The 20419-nt window shown below is 35.7% G+C and overlaps 4 protein-coding genes and 1 non-coding gene across 7 annotated transcripts; 4 read left to right on the top strand and 1 right to left on the bottom strand.

Moving 5' to 3' along the window:
* Positions 1-8: 8 nt before the first annotated feature.
* Positions 9-3203, bottom strand: LOC108454489 (uncharacterized). The gene is made up of 3 exons (XM_017752967.2): positions 2210-3203; positions 1308-1388; positions 9-841 (listed from the first exon to the last, which is right to left on the bottom strand). The coding sequence occupies exons 1-3, from the start codon at positions 2592-2594 to the stop codon at positions 423-425; spliced, it is 885 nt and encodes a 294-aa protein (XP_017608456.1). The 5' UTR covers positions 2595-3203; the 3' UTR covers positions 9-422.
* Positions 3204-4350: 1147 nt separating this feature from the next.
* Positions 4351-10511, top strand: LOC108475787 (TOM1-like protein 9). The gene is made up of 10 exons (XM_053028059.1): positions 4351-4765; positions 5460-5538; positions 5674-5772; positions 5855-5968; positions 6131-6288; positions 6846-6927; positions 7286-7371; positions 7919-8110; positions 8573-9375; positions 9615-10511. The coding sequence occupies exons 1-10, from the start codon at positions 4665-4667 to the stop codon at positions 10187-10189; spliced, it is 2289 nt and encodes a 762-aa protein (XP_052884019.1). The 5' UTR covers positions 4351-4664; the 3' UTR covers positions 10190-10511.
* Positions 10512-11587: 1076 nt separating this feature from the next.
* On the top strand, positions 11588-15626 carry LOC108450362 (probable beta-1,4-xylosyltransferase IRX9H). 3 transcript variants are annotated; one of them, XM_017748068.2, is made up of 5 exons: positions 11589-12641; positions 12800-13945; positions 14096-14345; positions 14666-14874; positions 15187-15626. In XM_017748068.2, exons 2-4 carry the CDS (start codon positions 13035-13037, stop codon positions 14834-14836), a joined length of 1332 nt encoding a protein of 443 aa, XP_017603557.1. In that variant the 5' UTR covers positions 11589-12641; positions 12800-13034; the 3' UTR covers positions 14837-14874; positions 15187-15626. The 3 variants fall into 3 exon arrangements, with proteins under 3 accessions (XP_052884020.1, XP_017603557.1, XP_017603634.1); XM_017748145.2 differs by having other exon boundaries at positions 11589-12667; XM_053028060.1 differs by having other exon boundaries at positions 11588-13945; positions 15192-15626.
* A 625-nt stretch (positions 15627-16251) lies between these two features.
* TRNAS-CGA (transfer RNA serine (anticodon CGA)) lies at positions 16252-16333 on the top strand. Its single transcript has one exon. It is a non-coding gene; the product is annotated as a tRNA-Ser (tRNA).
* A 1518-nt stretch (positions 16334-17851) lies between these two features.
* On the top strand, positions 17852-19243 carry LOC108475773 (anthocyanidin 3-O-glucosyltransferase 7-like). Its single transcript, XM_017777763.1, has one exon. It carries the CDS (start codon positions 17852-17854, stop codon positions 19241-19243), a length of 1392 nt encoding a protein of 463 aa, XP_017633252.1.
* Positions 19244-20419: the final 1176 nt, after the last annotated feature.

Genomic DNA, 20419 nt, shown 5'->3' with positions numbered 1-20419 from the left:
TTTCACAATTGACACACAATAATAACATATTGCTTAATTAAGTACAAGATACTGAAATTCACACCAATAAAGTGTGATATAAGCACCAAACTGTCATCTGAATAACTTTGAATGGTTGGTTTGATTTCAGGAAGTGCCTAAGCTATACAATAAAGTGTAGTTAAAAGTTAAAACGCATATAGCTCAAAACATAAAACGACAATGCCTCACTGTGGTTAATTATTCACACAAGCTATGGAAGTCACCTATGAAGAGAGATGCGATGGGCAGCTTAATCAACCGAACATCATAATTATCACAGTAGTTAAACTCTTCTCGTTCAGTGAGCAACCTTGAGCTCGAACTTTCATACTCCGAAATTGAACCCATCTTCCTATGATGGCGAAGTAATGAAAAATTTCCCCACACTGGTGAACTGATAATCACACTCTCTGCCTGTTAGAACCTGTGCGTGTTATAAGAGGCGCTTCGTGATAATTCTCAGTTTCATCTTCTTCGTCAGATGATAGGAGGGATGATCCCATCCATGCTTTGAAGCCTTCATTAACACACCTTTCCACATCAGGGGTGACTTCTAAGGGGTTAGCCTCCGACATTTCTAAACCAAGAGTTCGACTACCGAATTCTCCTTCATCGATAATTATAGCTACTCTCCTTTTTAGGAAGAAGGCAGTTCCTCCATATAGAACCACCAAACCCCACGCAGCAATCTCATAGCACCAAAACAAGGGCAAAGAGCAGTTGCTCCCTAGCGTGAGGAGGCTTGAACCCAAAAATAAAGCAAGAAGACCAAAGATGACAGCAAAAACCGCATTCAAAATAGACAGGCAGCGAACTCCACCTGCAGATTTCAGTTGGGAATTTAGCATCCACTCCAATCAATGAAAGTAACATGCGCATATATATATATATAAAAAATATAGAGATGAAAACCAGCTTGAACTAGCAGTCAGGTAACTACAAAGAAAACTTGGCTAGCAAATGAAAGTATATTCAAGCAGCTAATTTGTTAATAGCTTTATAGTTAATAACTTTCAAAAGGATGAACAATAGAAAAAAGATGCTGGTTATTTACTATGAAGTAGCACCTAGAACAGATTCAAATTCCTTCTTAACAGATTGCAACAAGTAGAACCATTTGCTTCACAACACAGCTTATACTTCATTTTGCAATTAAGAGGTTTACTTGAAACCTCCAAATGCAAGAAGTGAGAAAAAAGTTTTTATTTTCTAAGGAATTATAACAAAGGACCAAAGTTCCAAAACCAATAAGAAATTAAATTAAATAAATGAAAAATACAGCATACCTCTTTTTGAAGCACAGTAATTATTCTCAACCACCTTCAAACATCCATGCCTATTTGGAGCAGAATAAGCAACGGTAATTCCTGCATCATGACTAAGCCATTAGAGAGTAAGACAACAGAAAGCATAGTCATATCAAGATAACAGATCAACAAGCCAGGATAATAACATAACAAAAAATAAATAAAAATGATAAGGAGAATAAAAAATATACAAAAAAACCGAAGACCCAACATCAAAGCAATTCCCACTAAATTTTTAGCACTAAATAAACCGGCAAATAACATCAAGCAAAAAAAAAAAAAAAACAACAACAGTAGCCTCAATAAAGCAAACATAAAATCATCAAATGAACATGTACAAAAGTAAACAATTCCAAATTTATGATCCAACATTTTCGAGCCTGTTTTAACCTAGTAATAACAAAGGAAAAGAAAGTCAACATTACAAGACCAGATACAGGTTAACCATGATTCATGCAAAGCACACACCATAGAAGCGATGAAAATTTCAAGAAGCAGGCCAAATTGGAACTGAATATGTAAATCAACCATTTACCACATGGAAAACTAGACCGGACAACCAATAAGATCCCCCTATGCCATTGAGCAAGTCAAATAAGAAGCTTAATTCATTAGAATTATCTAGCAACTAAATTGCATCTATATTCCCTATCCATTTGAAACTACAGCCTAGAGGGAATACATCTTTAAATTTCCTAGCCATCATAATCATCTACATTCAAGATTCAAAGTCAGTCTTCATCTTTAGAAATATTTCCTTTTCACAATGTACAGTTCTTTACCTTTTAGTCTTTTTCTAAACAAGATCTAAAGGAGAATAATACTAAAATCAATATTTCGCTTAAAGGAAACGAAGCATAAATAGCAGAATTTTGACTGACCTGCTACAAGATATGCAACCGAAGCTAAGAAAATGACCGCAGATGGAATAAACACAACCATCCAATAGTAATCAATAGTCTCTTGATCAGTCAAATAAAATGCTCCCGGAAACAGATCTGAATCGCCAGTGCCTCCTCCTTTCGCATTCAATGGCAAAGGCTGCAGTCTCCAGTCGTCGCAAAACGGTCGCTTCAAAGCATCTTCCGGAAACACAATCTTCAAGCTTATAATTGTGCAAACAAAGATAGCGATGCAAATGGTCCCAATGGAGCCTATTAAGATCGGTTTCTGTAGCCTCGTCCAAATTTTGTCTTCCTCCCGTAGACTCTCGTACTCGTGCTTCGGCATAAAAGCTTGGCGTAGCGCGTTGCCTATAATCGCCATGGAATATTTTCTTTGAAAACCCTACCTCAGTAGGAATTCAAATTTACGGTTAGTTGATCTAGGGTTTTATCAATCTCTAGGTATTTCCTCAAAATGTGAGAAATGTAAAAGGTAAGGGGTTCAAACTTCAAACCCTAATTGTGTAATTTGAAATAAAGGAATAGAGCTAACTTTCCAAGGTATGGGAACAGCTTAATTGCAATAATCACTGATCTAGGGTTTTAAATTTGGGTTCTTCAATAGGAGCTCAGGAGGGGCTGTGGCGGTGCTACGTTGCCTTCAGCTGTCAGTTATGAGCAGTTATGAGCAGCAATTTTACGCCATTTCTGGAATTCGGCGCAGCGGGTGGAAATATTTTATTTGTGTTTTTTTTTCATGAAATAATTTATATTCGTGTTTGTTATTCATTCCCCAATAACTACCGAATTTGAAGAATAAAGTTTTTGGTTAAAATATTAAAAAAATTCATTTTTAATTTTTTATTGTGATAAATGATAAAATTTGGTTTGGTTTGATAAAAAAGATTATTGATGCGTTTTGCAACAATAAAGCCAATGAGAATTCGGTTTGATGGTTAAAATGGATATTTAGGGGTAATGAATCTCACTATATATACACAATTATGTGTGGTGTTATCCTGTCCTTTATATCTGGCTCAGGCTCGAAATAGGCTTTTGGGCCGCTAATGAAGAAAACTCACATGACAATGGCAGTATAACAGTTGAGTTCCCTGCCTCAACGGGTATTTGTCTCATGCAATCAAGCCCAAAGATAGTCAGGCATTGTCATATGCTATCTATCCAAATAACTTAAGAAGGCCACACATCTCCCATTGCAAAATGCTACCTGAAACCTACAACCCAATACGCCGCTTCCGTAAACACCATCTTTAAAGGTGTCCCATTCCTAAAATCACCAATCAACCAATTGAGCATATTAGCATACCGTGGGAGTACATGGCTACAAAGAGGTGCCAATTTTGATGACATCTTAAGTTCATAATTCCCTCATAATCCAGTTGCGGTATCCTCTTTGGAACAAAAAGAAACCAACACAATGGAGGCGACGTATGCACTCCACACAAAAGGAATGTTGTAATTACCTAATTTTCCAGCATCAAACGAGGTGAAAACCAACATTTAGCACAATAGAATTTACCAACAAGATGATTTTTAAATAATATGGGTCCAATACCAGTAACAAGAAGGAGCTCACTTAAGTTAAAGCTCCAGTATAAGCATTCATATTAAAAAAAAGAACTCCTATTTGAAACAGTTGAATGTGAAATAAAAAACTATTTATATCAGAATTCAACTCGGTGGGCTTATTTATATTTTTGCTGCAAAAATAAAACTATTTATGATTTTGGTAGTGATGTAAACTTTATTGTCACAATCATTAAAAAAACTGAAAAAAAAAAAAGAGTTTATAGTCTTAAGTTGTAACTTACAAGAAACCAAGCTGTCTTTTAATTGGTCGGTGAAGAACGAGCTATCCCCGCTAGGTAACGTAAGGGTAGTTTCCTTCAAAGTTCACTATGCTTAAAACGACATCGTGCATTGGCACAAATATCCCGCGCGAAACACGAAGTCCAGTAAACGATAAAAACCGTTTGATGTAAGCGGTTAACAAAATTACCGGTATCTCGTATCGACACGTGTACTGGCCCAAGAACATTATTCCACTAAATAACACGTGGCAAGTTTTGGTTGGTCTTTCCTTTTTCTCTTCACCACCCAAATAATTGAAATAATTTTAAAAATGGAGAAAAAAAAATATTTGTTCTCAACGGCAAAAAAAATATATTTGATTTAATCTTTAGATAGGGAGAGAGAAAGGCGAGAGAAGCAAGGAGGGAAGAGAGAGAGGGGGAAAGATAGAACTGCCGATTTTTGTACTGTTTGATTTATTTTTTATTTTTTTTTACATAAAGAAGTGTTTCGAAGGACTCTCCGTAGTATTCTGCAGTTCGTTGCAATCTCGCAAGACGGTGATTGGAATCGGATTCATCTTTCTTTTCTTTTTTCTTTGGCTTTTTTTTCGTGTGTGCGCGACAAGCCGAGAACAAAGATGGTGAACTCTATGGTGGAGAGAGCAACGAACGACTTGCTGGAAGGGCCTGATTGGGCGAGGAATATTGAGATCTGCGACATGCTTAATCAGGACCCTGGGTATGTGTAATCCTGGATTCCAAGCTCTCGTCTATTTTTTAAGAAGTTCTTATTGCTCTTATGACTCTATTGATGATCACTTTTGAATTGATAATAAATAATAAATTTGAAGATTGTGATTCTTGTGTTGTTTCTTGTTTCAGTACTCGATTTGATTTTACTTTTTTTTCCCCTTTTATCGCTTGTAAATTTATAGAGATTTGGTTTAGGAAGCTTATCAGGATTGATCAATGTGCTTTTGCGTTTTTCTTTGTTCGCATTTGATTGATAACACTGCACTTTAATATGGCTTTTATTTATCGATAGAGGTCGTAATTTCATGCCGATATAGACTGGTGTTAGAGACTCGACTACTTTGCTCTCCGTTGAAAGATTTTGTTGGTTGTGTCCTGATTATCCTGATGCTTAAATTTCATTTCACAAATATGAACTAGAGTGAAGTCACATTTACATGTTCAGCTTAATGGTTGGTCATTTTATCTGGTTGTTCATTACATGTTCAAAATAAGTTCTATCTTGGTAATTATTTCTGGTTGATTTTTAGTTAATGTAAGTTAATTGTCAAGCACAAAGGGTCAAAACTTATAGATTCCATTTACTGGTTAATGTTGGCTTTTCTTTTCCAATTTTCTCCCCTCAGGGGAGTATTGTGCCTAATCACGTTGAGTGTTTAAATAAGATGATTATTTATCAGGCAAGCGAAGGATGTCATTAAAGGCATAAAAAAGAAGCTCGGAAGTAAAAATTCTAAAGTTCAACTTCTTGCACTAACTGTAAGATCCTGAAAACTTCTTGCATTGATTTCTTCTAATCCCTGGATATATATCAGTGCTGCTTTCGTCGTTTTTTATCACCTTGTACATGCATAGAATTAAACTTGTTTAAATTATTTACTTCCGATGTTCTAGCTACTAGAGACTATCATAAAAAACTGTGGGGACATTGTACATATGCATGTTGCAGAGAGAGGTATTCTTCACGACATGGTCAAAATAGTCAAGAAAAAGGTAGGAAATAATTTTAGCTCCCATTTTCTATTTATTTTCTTGTAGTAAACTTGTTCTTAGCTTTTGTGCTGCTCAACTGTAGCCTGATTTTTATGTGAAAGAGAAGATATTGACTCTGATTGACACTTGGCAAGAAGCATTTGGAGGAGCAAGGGCAAGATATCCACAATATTATGTTGCGTACCAGGAGTTGGTGGTATGTCTGCTGAGGCCTCTCACCTCTAACTGTATGAGATATGCTTTCTCGGGATCTGTTTCTCATTTACCATCCCTTCAATTCATGCCCTGTCATTGTATTCTTGGGATCCCTTCCTTTTCCCCCCTTCTTCTCTGAGCCTAACTGATATATGGTTTTCAGCGTGCTGGGGCAGTATTCCCCCTGAGATCTGAGAGGTCCGCACCTGTATTTACACCTCCTCAGACACAACCTTTGTCTTCTTATCCCCAAAACATTCGCAATTCTGGTCAGCAAGAGACGGCTGAGCCTTCTGCAAAGCCTGAGTTCCTAAGCCTGAGGTAATTTTGTTGTTCCTCAGTCAGTCATTTGAGTGGTAAAAACATGTTGATTGTTCGTGTTTTCCATAATTAGTATTAGATTCTATCGTGGCCTATGTTTTTTTTTCAGAAAAAGAAAAACCTTCCCTTTATGATGTCGGTTTAGAAATTGTGGTACAGTAATCTGTTTAAGTGAAAGTCTGATGCTCACAATAAATTCTTATTATCATTATCTAATAAATAAATTACAAATCTTATTGACATATGTCAAAGTGGGTTTTCATTAATAAGGAGACTCTTCCATTCTATTTGGTGCGTATGGCTAATTTTTAATATTTCTAATGTATTAAAGTAGGAGTAATTGTCAAGACAAACCTCTTATTCACCCCTTAAATGGACCTTTTTTAGAGAGAACAAGGGCCTTGTCAGTTAAAATTTCCTATTTGTTTTAATTTCTCAGTTTGCTCTTATTCTGTTCCATTATTTATAGTGACTTTATTTTGCCAATTCACTGTGTCCATGGTATATTATCATTGATAATGCATCTGGTCTTCTTTTAACTGGAGTTCATTTATTAGTTTGACAGAAATTCAGAACGCACGAGGTATTATGGATGTCCTTGCAGAAATGCTAAATGCTTTAGCTCCTGGGAACAAGGAGGTATTGTCCACAATTTGAAATAGAAAGGAAGGCATTTTGTATACTTGCTAAAATGACACTTCCCACAAGCATAATGATGTAGTTTCCAAGTGACAAGTCATTAACTGATTTACCGATTTAAAGTGACTATTGAAGTCTTGATATAACTGACATTTGTGTAATAATTTCGTTGTCAATGCTCAAATTCATCAGTATGTGAACCTGTTTCTGTGTAAACTTTATGTTTTTCCAGCTCTTATGATTAAAAGCTGCTAATGAAGTCCATGAAGTTTCATGTCGCTTAACCGTTTCTAATCTTAATGAATTTCTGTTTCTTTTAGATTCATTTTCGATTTGCTTATTTTGTCCACAATTTCAGGGACTTAGGCAGGAGGTTATTGCTGACTTAGTGGATCAGTGCCGTACTTACAAATTAAGAGTTGTACACCTTGTTAATTCCACATCGTAAGGATACTCACTTTTACTATAATTTCCCAGTGGCCCTTAGTAATTGTGTTATATGTCGATGATTCTTTGTTCTCTTCTATTTCCATGTTCCTGCCATTCTTGTTCTGTGTGTTCATTTATGATTTCTGTTTGTACTGCCTAGACTTAGTGTGTTATTTCAATATGCTTGATAAAATGCTTGACCAAATTGAAGAGTGAGTTCAAGATGAGTGTTGAAACCAAAGGACTGTTTTTTTTTTTTTTGTTTTTGTTTTTGTTTTGTTTTGTTTTTTTTTTTTTTGTTTTCACTTATAATGTCTTGGTTCTATGGGACAAGATGCCAAAGCAGTCTGTGAAGGATTTTTACCTCTCTTTGAGTACCTCAATGAATATCTTTATGTGCATTCCAATTAAATTTCCGTATGATATAGTCACTTATTCAGGCATGTATGGCGTATGAGTTGCGTTGTTATTTTGTTTTTGACCTTTATGGAATAGTACAAGGAATTCATTGCAATGTTTTTATATTCAAAACATATCAGGTTTGATTCTTTATCTCTTTTAGGGATGAGTCACTACTATGTCAAGGTTTAGCATTGAATGATGATTTGCAGCGAGTACTGGCAAAACATGAAGAATTAGCTTCAGCAACTTCTTCTCAAGTAGGCAAACCTAAGCCTGAACCTGCTAAAGAACTTGTGAATGTTGATGGTCCCCTACTCAATACAGGTGATAGAAGCAAGCGTTCTGATGGGAGGTAATTAGCCTTTTTTGGTCTAGATTATTATATGCAGGAATGTGGTAACTAGAATTATTGATTCTTGTGTTACTACAGGAAATGATAGAATAATAAATTGCATGTGCTGCATGTCCTAATCTTTACTGGTGCTAACTAATCATGCTCTTGTCCTCAGCATCCTGGTACTCGGATTACCTGTTTCTTTCTGCTATTTGATTTATTTGTTTGGAAGAGTCCTCGGTAGAATTATCACACTAGATTTTCATTTTTGATGCTTGACTAGTTGAAGTTGGAAACCTTTTCAGCATTCTTAGAACTAGTTATTAGTAGTCTGTTTCTCTCTATTGGGAGTGACTAAAATTGCTTATCCAATTTTAAGCTGCTAGGATTGACATTGATGTTCATTATATACTGGGTTATCTAAATCCCTTGATTAGATATTTGCAGTAGCTTGAGCTAACTAACAGGATTTCTTCACAGATCTACCTCAAGCAATGGTGCAAGTTCTCAACCATTTAATCAGTTATCGCTTCCTGTGGCTCCTGAAACTAATGGTTCAACTCTTCCAGCTGCAGTGAATCCCAAAATGGATCTGCTTAGTGGTGACGACTATTCACCCAAGGCAGATAACACACTGGCCATTGTTCCTTTGGGAGAACCACAACAAACAACTCCTGCATCACAGCAGAATGCCCTTGTTCTCATAGATATGTTCTCTGATAGTAATAGTACCTCTGGTTCTCCAAAAATCCAATCTTCTGGTTTGGCTGGACAAACCGATCCTTTGACTCCTCAAATTCAGCAGCAGCAGCAGAATTTTCATGCGAATGGAACTGTATCTAACATGGGATCACCTCGATATGAGCAGTCATATGTTCAAGGGATGGGTCATGCCTGGAATGGCCAGATGGCTCAGCAGCAGCAGAATTTTCATGCGAATGGAACTGTACCAAACATGGGATCACCTCGATATGAGCATTCGTATGCTCAAGGGACAGGTCCTGCCTGGAATGGCCAGATGGTTCAGCAGCAGCAGAATTTTCATGTGAACGGAACTGTATCGAACATGGGATCACCTCGATATGAGCAGACATATGCTCAAGGCACAGGTCCTGCCTGGAATGGTCAGCTGGTTCAGCAGCATCATCAGAATAACTTTTATGGAAATGGAAGTGTATCAAACATGGGCTCGCCTCGATATGAGCAGTCATGTGCTCAAGGCACAGGTCCTGCCTGGAATGGCCAGCTGGTTCGGCAGCAGCAGGCCCACTTACCTGTCTATGGTTCGTTTCTGTTTGTAATAGGCTTTTTTCTACAAACTGGAGTATTTTGCTTTTGTTACACTCACACACCATTCTTGTTTAGGGAGAGACATATAATAACAGCATGCCACATTTCAAATCATTAATATACATCATCGTGGTCTTTCTCTTACCAAATTCATGTAGATTATATCTAGGCTTAGTTGTCTGGGTGAATAGTTATATTCTTGCTGCTAATTTACTTATTTCATGTTGAGAAGGTGCCCAGAGTAGTGGTTCACTGCCACCACCACCATGGGAAGCACAGGCAGCAGATTCTAGCCCAGTTGCAGGTGCTCAGTACCCCCACCAATCAGTGGTTACTCAAGTTGTTGTAACACATACACTTCCTCAAAGACCTCAGCATATGGGAAGTGATCACGTGGTGGGTATGTATATTCAGCCAATCACAAATGGTAATTTGTCAGCAATTAATAACCAGGTTGTTCCCAAAAACCAGTTTTCTGGTTTTTTTCCCCAACCGATCCAAGGAGCGCAGCATACGGGAATGCATCCACAGCAAATGCCAGCTAACCAGATGGCTTCCATGCATCCTCAACAAATGTACGGGAACCAAATGGGAGCATATGGCTATGGAGAGTTGCAGCATATAGATCAGAAAATGGATGGGCTATCCATCAGAGATGATAATAGCCTGAGAAACTCTTACTACCAGGTTCCCACTTCATCTTATGTTCCACCTGGCAAGGCTTCGAAAGCAGAGGATAAGCTGTTTGGGGACCTTCTTGACATGGCAAGAATTAAATCAATAAACACCACCCCAAGAGCTTGGTAGCATGTGAACCTGGAGTTTGTTTTTTTTTTCTCCTTTCAGCTTTTCATTTTACATATTTCTTTTGGTAACCAACTTGTTTCCTTTCTGGTTTTCTTTCTTTTTCTTAAATAATATAAGATGTTCTTCACCTGTCTCTTATATTTTGTTTTGCATGGTTGGCAATGAAATCATGTACATTCCCTGTAGAGAAAATGGAAAGATCTACTCTTATTGGGTTAGGATGACTTTTTTACTTTCTCTCTCTCTTTTAAAGAAAATTTCTAAGGCTTTATGTAAAATAAATTTTATTGTGATATAATGTAAATGCGGAATTCCTTTCCAACTTTTAAGGCTTTTAGGCATAAATTTTCTGTTGGCATTTTGAACTGTAAGGCTGTTGTAATATTGTATATGCTGAAATTTACTCTTGTTAACAGAGTAGGGTTAGTTTGTCTATTTTACTATTGATTTTTTTAAAAATTTTAAATGTATGGCCCAAAAAGAAAAGAAAAGAAAAAAGGAAAACTAGTAAAATGACCATTGGAAATTGGAATAAAGTTCAATACCACCTGCTCAATCAGAGTTCCATTACATCATTCAAAGTACAGTTCCAGCTACAACAAAACAATTACAGAAATCGTAACTCGACGAGGAACTGGTCGAACCAATCACTTGCTTCTTCCACCATTAGTGGAGTCATTTTATTCCCTACATAAAACCATCAAAACTGTAGTAGAGCTGAAAACTGGTAAGTATCTTAAATACTAAAGCATGCATTCCAAGATGGCAAACATGTATATACGCAACCTGCAACCATTACCGCAATGTGTCTATACACACGTGAAAGATATATTTGGCACTGGCGCACTGCCCCATCTTTAGGTGATGTGTTAGGTTTCCCATGCAACAATGGGAGCTTGAATACCTTTGCTTTCAAGCCTTATTGGCAAACATAAATAGAAATATAGTTTTTGGACATTTCAGAGTTCTTTAAATTCAATTCCATACCTTGAACTTATCTAAACAATGGGTCTAGCTTACGGTTCCATTGAGAAGGCGATGTAATCTTGAAGGATGAGGAGGTCGGTGGAGGGGTGGACCACAAGTTTTGCAGCCTCCACAAGTTTTACAGTTCCATTCAGCTTCAAACGTTCTGTTCGCTTGCCATGTTTACAATGTGAACTGGTAGTGGTGTTTACGGTATGTTGGTTCGCACGTGTGGGATAATAAAGGTAAAAGCATAATATGATGAAATTAAGAAAGAAAAGCTATGGAAGAGATAGTAAACAGCATTGACAGGTATGAGGGAAGCAGCCTTTTCGTCCACCTACTATTTTTTTTATAATAATAAAATAGGAAAAGGCCCAAAACTTTTAATACCCAAAGGAAGGCCCAAAACAAATGTAACACTGTTTCTATTTGGATACACGATTGTAACATTGTTTCAGGTAAAGAAGGGGGAAACCAAGAGTTATTTTGTTTGATTCGACGAAAGTTGAAAAAAGAAAACAACGAAGCTCCGTTCCTTTTATCTCCAGAGTTTTTCATTTCACATTCAATGGAAATCTTAGGAAAAACATACTAAACAAAAAGGCAACAGAAATTGTAGAACCATGCCTTGGGGTATCTAAGTTGATTTTGGACAAGTGGAAGATCGCCGTAAGTTGGTCGAATGTTTTTGAAGATGGATGACGACAGTTCGAAGCCAATGGTGATGGTACAGATTAGTGCCATAATCAAAAGATTTAAGATAGGAAAATGGTCACTTTTGATTACGGGATCCTGACAAATGGAGCAGCCAAGATTTATTTTTTATTTTTCCGATGTAACTTGCTTTTCTTTTAAACTTATCTTAATTAAATGCACATTTCTTTCTATTTGCTGTTTTTTAATGGAATCTAGTTAATTTCTGCAATTAATTCTGATTCTTTTTTCCCGTTAAATTGTCTGATGGTGATGAATGAACAGCAAATTTTGGGTTGGAAATTCATTGTCTTAAGTCAACTCTGGGTGCCTTTCTGCACCTACTAATTACTAAATAATAATACATTTTAAAAAATAGATGACCCCGTTAAAGGTTTCATTCATCACATGAATCTTTAGCTTAAAAAAGTATCCCTATTGAAAAAAAAAAAATCTCGTTTATTGTTTTGTCCTTCTGTCTGAATGTTTGTGACAGAGAGCGTGGGACCGTCTTCTCTGAACTGTTTTAAAGTCTCTCTTTTTTCTGCAAGATTTCAAGCACAGCAAGGCAATTTTAAAGATTCCTTGATCATCTACTTTTATTTATTTTAGGCTCTATTTTTTTACTCTCCATTTTGACCTTTACATAAGGCAAATGAAGATCTGAAAAATGTTGAAGCTTTCCGTTTTCTTCGGTTGAACAAAAAGCTCAAAGCTCAAAGATGATGCTGCTTCTCTCTCCTCTGCGACTTCTGGAGAGGAAAATCAAATACCCATTTTCCATCGGAAGGTAATTCGGCTGCTGATTTCATCAAGGTTGGATTATTCAATCAAATCTGGTGCCATTTTTCTTGTTTTTGAGAAATGGGATTTTCGTATTCATCCTGTTTGATTTGAAATTACTTTAGTTTCTTAAACAACTTTGGTTTGGATTTGGTGTATTTACAGGCATCAGTAAGGTGAAAGGGAAAATTATATTTTGTGAAAGTGGATTCATATAGCTGAATGTTTCTGGTAGGATTGATTTGATAATTTATTGGTTATTATGAGCACTAGATTGTTGCAAAAAGAGATATAGAAATGAATGTGCAATGCAGTAAGGAGTATATATGCATGAATTTGATTGCTGTCTTGTGGTGGTTCTTTTTAGTAATTGGTTAAGGAGTAAATCAGATTAGTAGTGATGGCATCCATTAGAAGAACACTGTCTCCGGTGCCTCGACAAGGGACTTTAATTACCGGAGAGGCTGAGCGTTCAGTTCCTTCTCCTTTGTCCAAGTCTTCATCATGTAGCCAGAGTTCCCCAGCCACTGGTGGATTGCTATCTTCTCTTTTTGGTTTATCGGATTCTCAAGCTTTAGTTTTGGGAGTTTTCTCACCAAGATCCTTTAGGCCTCTTGACAGGGCTAAACAGAAAGGACAAGTTTGGAGGAGGGTTGTTTTTCAATTCTTCATTTGTTTCATAATTGGTTTTCTTATTGGATTTACACCATTCATTTCCATGGACTTTTCATATATGAATCCGATTTCAAAGCATCAGGCATTTTCTTTTGAGGTAGTATCAACTGCTGGGAATTTTCAATCACTCAACAATTCACAAAGGAATGTAGCATCGACAATGAACAACCTTGGGGTTGAAAATAATTTCACATTAGAGGGATTGGTGCAGAGACAGGAAATGACAGAAGGGAATTTAGGTGATGCCTCAACTAATCAATCGGTCCCTCAAGATATAGATCTGGAATCTCGCAAGCTTTTGATAATTGTGACTCCAACATATGCTCGATCGTTTCAGGCCTATTATCTAAATCGTTTGGCGTACACATTAAAGGTTGTCCAACCTCCACTATTGTGGATTGTTGTAGAGATGACCTTACAATCTGATGAAACAGCTGACATCCTAAGAAGGAGCGGTGTTATGTATAGGCATCTTGTCTGCAAGAAAAATCTGACTGATATAAAAGACAGAAGTGTTCACCAAAGAAATGTGGCACTATCTCACATCGAAACTCATCATCTTGATGGAATTGTCTACTTTGCCAATGAACATAACATCTACTCAATTGATCTCTTTGAGCAAATGAGGCATATTAGGTATCTCCTTTATGCTTTTATTTTCTGTCTGTTTCTTGTTCTCTGAATGAAGCACCTTGCTTATCCTTTTATTTGTTATAGCCACAATATCCCTTCTCTCTTTTATATGTGCCTAGTGCTGCAGCTTTTTTATGGCATTTATATTTATAGGCAGTTTGGGACTTGGCCTGTGGCCAAACAAACATCGGACAAAAGTAGAGCTGTATTGGAAGGCCCTGTTTGTAATGGAACTCAAGTCATTGGATGGCACCTAAATGGATTAAGCAAGCGATTCCAAAGATTCCATGCTGAAATGTCAGGGTTTGCCTTCAACAGTACCATACTATGGGATCCAAAGCCATGGCACCGACCTACTCTTGAACCGATAAGACAGCTTGACACGGTCGAAGATGGTTTCCATGTTAGTATTTATTGGCTCTTCTTTGATTGTCTTTAAGTGTCTTATTGTTTCACCTTACTACAGTGATCACAGCTGTTGTTGTTTCTGGATAAAAGAGAAAAGGATGTTGGCAATTCAGATAAGATTATATATATTTATATTTGAGCACTGAAAAGATGGAAACAAAATGTGGGAAAAAAATGTGAATGGAATTCTCCCAAACCTGGTGTGGAAAATTTACCCCTGGAGAAAGTATTTAGCACCGTAACCTATATTGAAATGCTACATACTGGTGATGGATTTCACTTCAATATTTTAAGATTATTTATTTGAATTTGCAGGCAAGCTCATTTATTGAACGAGTTGTGCAAGATGAAAGCCAGATGGAAGGCTTACCACACGACTGCTCAAGAGTCATGGTTTGGGAACTAAATGTTGAATCATCTAATTCTTTCTATCCCAAAAAATGGTCAATGAAGAATAATTTAGACATCATTGCTCCACTTGCATGAAACTCAATATGTCAAAGGAGTTAATTTTGATCATCAAGGTGAGTGTCAATTTCTTTTTCAAGTAATCAAAGTAAATGCTAAATTTTTTTTCTTTTTTGTTTTGCCTATGACATGCTAAAAATCTACATGGAAATAAAAGTAATTTTATATTAACTTGAATTCCAGTATATTCATCATTGAAGTGAGAAGAAAGAATATACAGGAAAACAAACAACATAATGAAAAACCAAGCTCTTTTAGCTGTATTACCTCTTTCATATTTTCCTTTTCCATGTTTTGGCCTCCGGGGCTGACTCATCTAACAAGACACTGCACAAGTGCATTGAGATTTTTCATGTTCATTATTGTAGGAAAGATGGCCAAGAATTGTATTTAACTGTCATCGAAGGAGACTCGAAACCCAACTGATACCTAAATCAAGTGGAAGAGCATTACCAATCGTTGATGTACTTACCTTGTAGCAGTAAAACAGAGTAATCTGCAGACAAGTGTAAACAAAACCTTTGTATGGTATCTCGTTTTCCCGTTTCTGCATTGCCCGTTGAGAGCATTTCGTGAGGCTAGTTGGGAAGGATGGTCAAATGGAAAGCATCCTTGTGTAATGCTGACTGTAATGTTGTTACTTTGACTCTCATTCTCGTTTTAGCTAATAGCTATTCTTTGGGGGAGTAAATTGAAAGCAAATTTCGTCAATCACATTTTGTTACCTCCATATCTGTCTTTTTAGTACAATGTTTCTTGCATGTATTTTATAATTAATTTGTAATGCAGCTTTGAATTCAGCTGTAAATGCGATGTCAAAGTGGATTGGGTGACTAAATTGCACTTTTAACTGCAGAGTACTGGTTTAGAACAGAACTGCAGATTCACTACATTAAACTACAGTGGCTACCCTATTAGAAGTTGCGTGTAAATTTTTGTTAGTTTAGCTACTATGATTGGTTCGTTCAATTATTGATTATTGTTACAAGATAAAATGTTATGACTTTGACATCTTCAAATCTATTTGGATAGAATATTTTTTTTTTCTATAATTACAGTGCCCTCCACTAAAAGACATTTAGGAATCCTGACAATAAATTTTCTTCTAACGGCCCTTTTGGTATGCTTGATGTAAAAAGAGGAGTATTATGTTCAATACCACTCAAGATAAAAGATATATCAAGGTGTTTGGTCGATGAGAATCATAATATTTATTATTATTATTATCTTGTGTTTGCTATCAAATAAAACAAAAACTGTCAATCCAAGTGATATTTAAATACCAGATTTAATTCTGTTTTATTTATCCAAAAGTGACGCTAGTTTTAGCTTTACCAAATGGGTCGTAAATGTGATGGGATGTTATTAAACTTTTCAAGGCAAAAGGATAATATTCTATAAATATTTTGAAATTAACTCATTGACAGGCGGCTGTCGATATGTCCGAGTGGTTAAGGAGACAGACTCGAAATCTGTTGGGCTATGCCTGCGCAGGTTCGAATCCTGCTGTCGACGATCTTTTATATTTTCCTTTTTTTTCTCAACTCTTCTTTTTTGATAATTTTCTGAACTCATGTTTAAGGTTATGCTAATGAGACTGTAATAACTAAGAATCCTGAACAATGGATAATCATGGGCGTTTCTCTTAATTATCATAAAACTTAATTTGCTAAGCAAGATTGCATTGCATGAATAAACTTAGCATATACTATAGATACAGAAAGAAAATTGCTGAAATTCTACTGATATATATATATATGTTCAGTAAAACTCCTGTTCTTGGTTTGATTCTTTCCTTCTTTATGTTGCTGATAAGTATATATATATATATGCCTAAAAGATTTATACAACAAGAGGGTACCAAGGTAAATTACAATATTTGATCTGGCGAATGAGTGCAACTCACTTCATTCTCTTCTTCAAATTGAGTTTTTTTTTGTCTTCACTATCGATCAATCATTTTTTTTATCATACCAATCACCATTGCTTTGCTTAATTAATTTCTCCCAGAGTTAGATGTTTCCTAACCTAGAGTTGATCTTTCTGGCATCTCTCTATGGCTCCTACATTGCTTGCGTGCTTCTTCTGGCTTCCTGCCTCATCTTAATCACCCTCTTGCTCACTTTTTCTCTCTCAACTTTCTCCGTTGTTTTCATCGATATATTTACCATCTTTTCCTTGTTTTCTCAGTTGATTGGATCAATAAAGGCTGATGTTGATCTGGGTTTTGTTCTGCTTCTCTGCATGTTCTTGCAATATGGGATTTCTGGTGTTTCGGCTTTAAAGCCCTCATTCCATCGCCTGGTTTTCATACTCAGAGTAAAGCTCCAAGATACCATGAATCGCATCCATGCTTGGCTGGCTGTTGCTCCCCCACACTAGAAAATTTCAGCCGTAAATTCATCCCAATTATTCACCAAAAACTAATCAATATCATATAAAAGAAGAATTGATTTATAATTTATAATCATCTAATGTTTGGGTGCGATTCATTGTTATTCATCCAAGATAACCATTACTGTCTAGTTTTGTAGTATACGGTTATTGGCTCAAATGTTCATTTTATAATTTTAATGAAATTAAAAATCATGGTGGAATTAAGATTGACTATTGTGACTATTAAATAATAATAATATAAAAAGTTTGTTTATTGTAACAATCACATTCAACATTACTTCTTTTAAATTATTAATTTAAAATTATTTGATAGAGAATAACTATTTATAATCCTTTCCTAACTTATAAATAGAAGTATAATATGTTTTAATGCATTCGAACTCACGTTCCGACTACTTAGATGATAATATTAACCGTATTAATAAATGTAAAATATATTGCTCTCTCCACCAGCAATTCCTTAACGTAAATTAAAACCAACATTAATTTTTCCTTAAATTTATTAGCAAACGCTATCGCAATAACTTCACATTCAAAGCTTTTGGTTTCTATTTTTTGTGTAAATACCCATGAGAGTAATCTTCATATATTTGTATTTTCTCTTTCGCTAATCAATCACCAAAATAGGGTTCTTAAATGTCAGTGACCCAAAGCTTAAAAGAAAAACATGTTGCTGTCTTGGCCTTCCCATTTGGCAGTCACGATCTAACCATCCTAGGACTGGCATGTAAGTTGGCTCGTGCAGCGCCGAATGTGCAGTTTTCTTTCTTCACCATACCAAAATCTAATCATTCTAAGTTTTCCACTTTTAAATTTAATGTCCCCAACAATATCAGAACTTATGATGTGGAGGATGGTGTGCCTGTAAATCATGTTTTTAGTGGAAACCCAGTGGAGAGATTGGACCTTTTCCTTAAAGCAACTCCTGGAAATTTTCAAAAGGGCTTAGATGTTGCAGTAATGGAAACGGGAAGGAAAGTTAACTGCTTTGTCACGGATATGTTCTTGACGTTTGCTGCAGATATGGCTGAGGATATGAAGGCTACTTGGATCCCTCTTTGTGTTTCGATTCCTCATAATCTGTCAGCCCATGTTTACACTGATCTCATTCGCAGGCTATTCAGTCATGTGGGTGGTGATAAAAATGGTGGCCAACACCAAACTTTAGAGCTTATTCCTGGGTTGTCTCCAATGCATGTTAAAGATTTATCTGATGAAATATTGCCTAGACATTCAAATGAAACGTTCTTTTCTTACACGTTGTGTAAAATCGGATGTGTTTTGCCTCGATCTACCGCCATTGTTATGAATTTCTGCCAGGAACTTTATCCTACGCCACTCTTTGATGATCTCAAATCCATGTTTCCAGCTTTGTTGAATGTTGGTTTCTTAACGCAAGAACTTCCCCCGTCACCGTTACCACCATCGGATTCAGATACGACGGGCTGTTTATCATGGTTAGACAAACAAAGTTCTAAGTCTGTTGTGTATATTAGCTTTGGAACAGCGGCAGCGCCACCGGGCGAGGAGTTAGAAGCCTTGGCAGAGGCAATTGAAGAGAGTGACATTCCGTTTATTTGGTCTCTCAGTAACGACCATAAGCACCATTTACCAAATGGGTTCCTTCAACGGACAAACAAGCGAGGGAAACTCGTTCCGTGGGCACCCCAAGCTATGGTGTTGGGACATGCTTCGGCAGGTGTGTTCGTGACACATTGTGGGGCAAACTCTGTGTTTGAAAGCATTGCAAATGGAGTCCCAATGGTCTGTAGACCGATGTTTGGGGACCACTGGATGATTGGACGTGTGGTGGAGGAAATATGGGGGGTTGGTGTTAAAGTTGAGGGGCTTGTGTTCACTAAGAGTGGGGTACTCGAGAGCTTGAAACTGGTTTTAGGACATGAACAAGGGAGGCAAATGAGAGAAAGGATTAAAGCACTGAGAGAGCTCGTTTTGAAAGCAGTAGCACCAAGTGGAAGTGCTTCGCAAGACTTCAAAACTTTAGTTGAAACAATCTTAAATTCTTAAAACTTGAGTTATGCAATTATAGATAGTTTTTCTTTTAAACAATTATCGCTAAGATTTCTCTGTTTTAGGGCAATCAATAAAACCATTGATCAAAATCAAATATACCATGAAATTTTAACAATTACGGTATATGAAAAATCGAAAGGGCAGAAAATTAATGATAGAAAATATAAATGAAAGGAAAAAATATTTGAAAATGGATCATTTTTTCAATTTTTCTTTAATTTTTATACATGACAGAAAATATTCATCCTCTTATTTTCTTTTTTCTTTACCTTCAAATTTTATTTTCCTTCTATTTTTTCACTCACCCCTTCCATTCCTTGGTTTTTTTCATCCAGCATAATTTGAATGCTGAATTAGGGTAATAAAATGATAAAAGGGGTTAATTGATTATTCAGTGTAATTGAAGCCTCAACGATTTTTATACCAGTCTATTTATATCTTTTCATTTGTTTGTTCTTTTAATTACTTCTATTTGGTCATATGTCTATTTTTTATCCTTTATTTACTCATATTATAATAATTCTTATTTTTATTTTTTATTTTCTGAATAATTCTTGTCAATTCTCTAATCATATAGAATTAATTTTTAAAATAAAACAAAAAAAATTCTAATTATTTTGCATCATAACTAAATTTATTGCATTCTTGAAGGAAATAGAATTTAAACCGTGAAAATAATATTATTAAAATGAACAATCTCAAACCCCAAATATAAATTATAAAATAGACATAAAAATCATCAAATTTTCTTTTTACAGTTGCAATTTAAATTTAAGCTATTTCTTGACTTAAAACCAATTGCTATATCTCTTATCTTTTAACTGTAAATATTCTAGCTTTATTTTATTCTAAAAGTTTATCTCATAATTATTTATTTTGTTAATAAAAATTAAGGCGTTGAATATAAAAATAAAAATAAATGATTTTAGTAAATTATGAATCTCATAAATAATTTAAGAGAATTTGAACTCATTTCAAAATACCCTTTTAACAAGAATTTTAATTCTCGTTTTATATATTAAAAAGATGAAATAAAAAAATACATTACTAATCTATCAAATATTATCTTTTAATCTATAATTTTTATTCTAAAATTGGTCATATATATATATATTACAAAGGTGAAAGTACCTGAAAAATCTTTGTATTATTGAGATTAAATCAAATTAG

This window comes from Gossypium arboreum, chromosome 5 (assembly GCF_025698485.1).
Source record: "Gossypium arboreum isolate Shixiya-1 chromosome 5, ASM2569848v2, whole genome shotgun sequence".
Lineage (NCBI taxonomy): Eukaryota > Viridiplantae > Streptophyta > Magnoliopsida > Malvales > Malvaceae > Gossypium > Gossypium arboreum.
The sequence above is the reverse complement of the archived record's forward strand: the minus strand, read 5'-3'. Positions and strand labels throughout refer to the sequence as shown.

Excerpts from the sequence above, each read along its gene's own strand:
- LOC108475787 (XM_053028059.1), top strand. The coding sequence starts at position 4,665 with ATGGTGAACTCTATGGTGGAGAGAGCAACGAACGACTTGCTGGAAGGG. Across the intron at positions 5,539-5,673 it reads TTCAACTTCTTGCACTAACT|CTACTAGAGACTATCATAAA; the intron begins GTAAGATCCTGA and ends CCGATGTTCTAG. Across the intron at positions 5,969-6,130 it reads TTGCGTACCAGGAGTTGGTG|CGTGCTGGGGCAGTATTCCC; the intron begins GTATGTCTGCTG and ends TATGGTTTTCAG.
- LOC108454489 (XM_017752967.2), bottom strand. The coding sequence starts at position 2,594 with ATGGCGATTATAGGCAACGCGCTACGCCAAGCTTTTATGCCGAAGCAC. Across the intron at positions 1,389-2,209 it reads GGTTGCATATCTTGTAGCAG|GAATTACCGTTGCTTATTCT; the intron begins GTCAGTCAAAAT and ends GTCATGATGCAG. Across the intron at positions 842-1,307 it reads TTACTGTGCTTCAAAAAGAG|GTGGAGTTCGCTGCCTGTCT; the intron begins GTATGCTGTATT and ends TGAAATCTGCAG.
- LOC108475773 (XM_017777763.1), top strand. The coding sequence starts at position 17,852 with ATGTCAGTGACCCAAAGCTTAAAAGAAAAACATGTTGCTGTCTTGGCC.
- LOC108450362 (XM_053028060.1), top strand. The coding sequence starts at position 13,035 with ATGGCATCCATTAGAAGAACACTGTCTCCGGTGCCTCGACAAGGGACT. Across the intron at positions 13,946-14,095 it reads GAGCAAATGAGGCATATTAG|GCAGTTTGGGACTTGGCCTG; the intron begins GTATCTCCTTTA and ends TTATATTTATAG. Across the intron at positions 14,346-14,665 it reads CGGTCGAAGATGGTTTCCAT|GCAAGCTCATTTATTGAACG; the intron begins GTTAGTATTTAT and ends TTGAATTTGCAG.